This window comes from Condylura cristata, unplaced genomic scaffold, assembly GCF_000260355.1.
Source record: "Condylura cristata isolate star-nosed mole 26May11 unplaced genomic scaffold, ConCri1.0 scaffold00003, whole genome shotgun sequence".
Lineage (NCBI taxonomy): Eukaryota > Metazoa > Chordata > Mammalia > Eulipotyphla > Talpidae > Condylura > Condylura cristata.
The window spans coordinates 47,477,344-47,483,483 of record NW_004567104.1 but is presented as its reverse complement, the minus strand read 5'-3'; the positions used below and the strand labels follow the sequence as shown (position 1 = coordinate 47,483,483).

Sequence of the window (6,140 nt, the reverse complement as noted above, 5' to 3'; positions counted from 1 at the left end):
CCTCTCCTGACCAGCCCGCTGCTCCCCTCAGCAGTGTACTTCGTTGATCTGCCTGTTCTGCTCCCCAGTCTGTCTCTGGTGAATCCTCTCACCCTCTGCATCTCTGGCCTGTACCCAGTTCTGTATGAATAAATAAATCTTAAAAAAAAAAAAAAATTCTTAGTTTTTCTTTGTCCAAAATAAATCTTTCTAACCTGTGTTAAAATTAGTGTAACAGAGTATCCTGGAGCAGCCTCTTGGCTGTTACCTCTCCCAACTGTCTATGAAGGTACCTACAGAGATCCCTGATTAGCCCCTTTGAGTGGCTGCTTTTCTGTTCTAGCTCTCAAGACAGTTTATTTTCTCCTAGTTCTTTGAAAGCTTGTGAGACATGCTGTTACTTGCTAATTATAGTGTTCTTTGTTCTTGGAATCTAGGGGATTTCAGAATCTGGTGTATATGAATATTTTTTATGGGGAGAGTTGATAGCTTTCATGTTAGTATTGAAAATGGCCAGTGCCTGGAAAGACTCCAGTGTTGTATCTGTTCATTAAAGCTGTTCTTTAATTAAAGCAAGTCTTTTGCAACCCTTGTAGTTAGTGTAATGTGATGTAATTTTTATTCAACAAGAAAAACTTATTTAATCTTATTTTATGAAGTTAAAGTCGTTTTATTGTTATTGAAGAAATCCCTGGTAGTTAAGTATATAATTAAGATATATATTTATTATAAACATCTTGTTAAATTGGAGCAATTGATAGTGTCAAATTATTTGTAATAGGAATGACTCATTTCCTGGTTTATTATTAGAAGATGGGAATTTTGGTATTGTGTACTGACTTACAGCCTATATATATCCCTCCCATTTGTGTCAGTGGCCTTTTACTAAAAATTAGTTTGAGCCTTGAGAATCTTTATTATTGTAACGTTTGATAAATATATTTGCATTTCTTTTGGAATGGAAAGATTTTAATCTATAGTAATTTGTGATGTTGCTATCATGAATTTCCTCATTTTTGTTTAGGGCGAAGGTCAAATTTTTCTTTAAAGGAAAAGGTAAATATTTTAACATTGTGGATCACATACTTCTGTCACTTGACTAGTAAAAGGTTGCTTATTGTATTAACCTTTGCTATGTTTTTGGTTTTTATGAGGATATGACAAATAACTTGCGATAAGAGTAATAAACAAAATTGATTTTTTTTTTAAACAAATCTCTTCCAGATCCCTTAAAGTTTGAAATCTTTTTTTGGAGCTTCTAATTGAGTCGGTGGTGTACACGTTTTGAATTATCCTCATAATAATTTAACATATATCCTAGTTTACCAGTGATGTAATTCTGAAACTCCTTTCTCTTTGTTAATTTCAGATGGAGATCTTATAACAATTTTTGATAGTTCTGACCTTTCCTTTGCCATTCAGTGTAGTAGGATACTAAAGCTGACATTATTTGGTAAGTGATAAACTTTCTGATGTTTACTATTTTACTCACTGCATTTTTATTAAAAACATTTGACTTTTTCTTTTAAACATTCAGAATTAAGCATTAACTTAAAAAAAGCTTATATTAAGTCCAAGAATAATATTAGATTCCTTGAAGCATTTGGCATTGCATGTCTTTTTTTTTTTTTTTAATTTTTATTTATGCATACAGAGCTTGGGTACAAGCCAGAGAGGTGCAGGGGCGGTGAGCAGATTTACCATAGACAGAGTGAGGATCAGAACAGGCAGATCAATGAAGTACACTGCTGAGTGGAGCAGCGGGTGGGTTAGGAAAGGTCTGCCATGCCATGTAGATCACCTCCAGGGCCAGGATGGAACTTGCCCTGAAGATAGATTAGACCAAGCTGTGGCTAGCTTGCAGTGCTGCGTCCTAACCCACTGTGCCACTAGGGAGGACTCGCATTGTATGTTTTAAGAAAACTATTTATCTTAAAAATATATTAAAAAAATTTTTCTTTCTAGCCTCAGGTATAATTTACATTCCTAGTAGAGTATTATTCTATTTAGCCATATCAGACTTTGATTTTTTAAAAGATCAATAGAAAGTAGAAATGTTTTAAATTCTTCATCTGTTCAGTTACCATAAAATCTGTTATTGTCACTAGTATAAGTGATTCTAGGATTGAAAATATTAGCAGGGTTAATAAACTGTCTTTATTAAGTTGAGTTCTTTAAGAATATATGTTTTCTGTAATGTTTTTGTTCTCAAACTTTAACATGTAGACCTGGTACTTTAGATGTTGTTTTCTTTTTCCCCTTTATTTAAGGCTGCTGTGTTCTTTTCTTTTTGAAACATAGTAGTTTTTTCTTACATCACTGTCAGTTTTTGGAAAATACATTTCTCCTTCCAGGTATGCTCATCATAGTTCTTCCACCACTGAAACATCCATTGTCCTTCACCATAATCCCTTGTGCTTGATTTTAGGGTTAAAGTGATTATGTGAAAAGTAAAATAAATAAACTTTACTGGATGTTTTATTTAGCATTAAAACAAGTGGTCATTTAATTTGTGTCAATTTTGTCTCTAAGAATGGTTACTATGATTCTGATTTAAAATGCAAACAAGTTTTAAATTAAAAAATGTTTAAAGTTTTTATTGTTAGCTTTTTTTTTTTATACTGACTCTAAAATATATACCATTATTGACCAGCTACCAGGTAGATTAGACCTGAAAACCCTCCTTCCAAGAACATCAAAGCTATGCTAAATAAAGTTAGCAAGTTTACTTTTTAAATTGTGTACCTGAGCTGTCATAGGAGAAAAAGAGTTCAGGGGCCAAAAAATAGATGTAGTTAAAAACTAAGGCTTGAAATACCAAAAGCTGTGCTCTTGGTGGCAATGGTAAAGATTGTAATCTGCATAATCCTAAAAGGTTTAGGATTATAGATTTTGGGGCCTAGATCCTCAATGACTTCTGACATAAAAAAGACCACTGTAGAAAAAAAATCTTCCCTTGATGCAGGAAAAGTCAAGGAATTGATACAAGAAACTCATACCCTGGGTTACCAGGAGTTTGCAAATCTTCCATTGAAGATTCATAACCATAGTCCTTAGGCTGATTTCGTTTAAATGTAAGCAATCTGTACAGTTTGGAAATTCTAACCCAGATGCTACCATAGAAAGATAGCTATAAATTTAGGCTAAAAACTCTCTGGAGGAGTACATTCTCAATCAAGGAGTACATTCTCAATCCGGGTTTCTCATAGATCAGATCTGGTTGATGAATTGATGAACTTGGAGTTCAAAACTGTAAAGTCACATGAAACAATTCATTTAATCAAGAGAGAATGAATATGAGTAATAGCAGGATTATACTTCTAGGAACTTATAAGTAATAACCTATAAAATATGTTAAAATTAGTATTCATAACAAAAAGAAATAATATGAGCAAAGACATGAAGAGATTTTGAAAGGAAAATAAGATTGTTTTTGAAAATGAAAAATACAGTGTCATTAAATACTAGAGGAGGAGGTAGAATAGACTAGTCACAGCTGAAAAGGAAATTTGTGAATTGGTAGGCAATCCAAAACAATTACATAATAAAGCACAAAAACACAGAGGTGGACAATGAGAGAAATTTTGAGAGTTCACCATATACCCAGGGAAATTTTAAAGTAGGAATAAGAAGGGGTAAGTGATAATAAATATGGAGATAATGCCTGACGAGTTTTCAGAATTATATAAAAGTTCTAAACCTTCAGATAGAGGAGACACAGTGAGTCCCAAGCATAAATAAATCACCACTGGGTATTGTCATGAAAATGGAAAACATATTTCATACAAATTACCTTAGAAGTAGCTACAAAAACAAATAGACTATTAATGGACTTCATAGTTTTAAAAAGTACCTAGAAAGATAGCATCTTGTAATTTGTTAATCTTTAGGAATAAGGGAGAAAAAAGAGATACAACTCTTAAAGTTTAAAAAGTGATTATTCTTAAGTAAGACAAAAATGAAGTACAAAAGAGTATAGTGAAAAATGCAAGAAATTGTAGACAAAATTGTTTGGGAGTATAATAATAATTTAGATCTTTTTAAAATGAAATATGTTTAAAATTAAAAATTATACTGAAGGCTAGAAATAGCCAGTAGAGTGAAAAGAAGGAAACAAAGGGTACCTGCTTGGTTAAACGATGACAAAGAAAGAAAACAAGCAGAAAGAACGCTTGATAAATGGAAAGTGCAAAATACTAATCCTATATACTTAAATGGACTAACCACAAAGATTAAAAGAAGGACTTTTATTGGAGTCAAATTTGGTTAATGCTGATTATAAAAGACATAGTAAGTTTGTTAAGCCAAATCTGAAAGTGAAGGATTAGGAAAAGACCTACTGGACAAACTGAAAGAAAGCTAGCTGTTAATATTAATTCAGCAGAGTACACTTCGAAAAATGAGCTATTTTAGTATATTGGAAAGAACTTCGCAAAGGTCTTGAGCTTGTGTTACATGATTTGGGATAAGGTTTAAGGAAATGTGACTTCAGATTGGATGCTGTCAGGAAGTGGGGTTGATGCTATGATTGGGTATCTTAAATCCAGAAAGTGGGAGGAATGAATTGAGACTAACACTGCAATTGTTAAAATAGCCACAGCCCCTCATACTAACCAGGAGAGGGTAGATGTTTCTTCAGATTTGTGACTTGGTCACTGTCTTTTGTCTGAGTTCTGACATGATTTTGGAATCTTTGTTATTATTATTTTATCTATCACAGTGAGTGATCTTTTCTTATATTGGTGCTCTTTGAGATTGTTTTTGTTCAGTAAAAGAACACATTACTTTGCTGTAAATGCCAGCCTAACTTGTAGGAACACTAGGCCTGTCTTAACAATACCAGGCAAATTCCTGGCTATTGGGTATATAGTTTTTCTTCTCATATACTAGAGGAACTAATGAAAGCTAATAATATAACCATAGCTGTTAGTTTATATTGAACTTCTTCCCAATTATATAGGTAATTTGTAAAATAATGATTTTCTTCTGATAGCTTAGTAATTTGAGGTTTGGAGCACATTTGATGAAGAATTCCAGTAACCTTTATTTTCAGATAGATTTCCTTTTCTAATTTGATGTCTTAGGGATTTGTATAACTGTGTACCTATCAGTGCATAAAGCATTTTAGTTTAGTTTAATTCTTGAACTCCTGTCTTGACGTTTGCATTTGGAGCCTTCATCTTTTTCTAAATACCAGTTTTTTTGCTGGATGAAGGTGAATTGTATAAACTGAACAGTTAAATGAGGAAATGTCACCTTCATTAAATAAACCCAGTGATTATTGAATAATCTTTGACTTTGTGGCTCGTAAACTGTTTTGCTTTGAAGGACAGTGGTAATAAATTCATCATTTTTATAATGTTACTTTTTAGGTAAATTATTTGTTTTCTTCTTTGAGATGAAAAGTAGGGATAACAGAGTTATCCCTCTTAACATTTACGTATAGAATAAAGTATTATATCAAGAATATGAAAGTGTAAAATAAAAGGAGCTTTTGAAAGCTCCAAAGGTTTTAATGTTTTACTGTATGCAGTTCCTCTAATAAGCCCTTTTTTGCCAATATGGTCATAGGCCATGGATCTGGAACCATCAAACATTGATGAAATTTTTTTTCCACAAAAGTACATTATTAGCAATAAGGAATCCTTTCCTTAAAAAGAATTACCATTGAAATGATATTGATAATCTTGCTTGATTTTGTTTTTCTTTTTTAAAAAGATACTTATTTTTCTAAACATAGACCTTTTGCAGCAATATGGATGGGGCTGGAAGGGATCATGCTTGGTGAAATAAACCAGAAAGAAAAGGAAAAATACCGATGGTTTTACTCATAGCAGGATTATAAAGGAACAGGGGAGAAAATATAATGAACGCTATATACCAGAGACATTTTACGGGGGTGGAGTGGGGAATGGGATCAATGATGGAGGGTCGTGGGGAAGTGCACTGGACTATGGTGATGGCACACCAAATAACAGATGATTTGGTGATAGAAAGCCATGGGGATTACAACTGAAATGGAAAAAGGCACAAAACGATGTAAAAATAAACTATTATATATATATATATTTTTTTTAAGATTTTATTTATTTGTGCATACAGAATTGGGGTACAGGCCTGAAAAGAAGGAAACAAAGGGTACCTGCTTGGTTAAACGATGA

At 32.7% G+C, this 6,140-nt stretch overlaps 1 protein-coding gene across 1 annotated transcript in view; it reads left to right on the top strand.

Moving 5' to 3' along the window:
- Positions 1-6,140, top strand: part of TFG (TRK-fused gene) — a 31,903-nt gene that overhangs the window by 6,967 nt on the left and 18,796 nt on the right. The window contains exon 3 of the mRNA XM_004675248.2: positions 1,349-1,432. Within this exon, the coding sequence (XP_004675305.1) occupies positions 1,349-1,432 (84 nt within the window). The remainder of the gene's footprint in view (positions 1-1,348; positions 1,433-6,140) is intronic.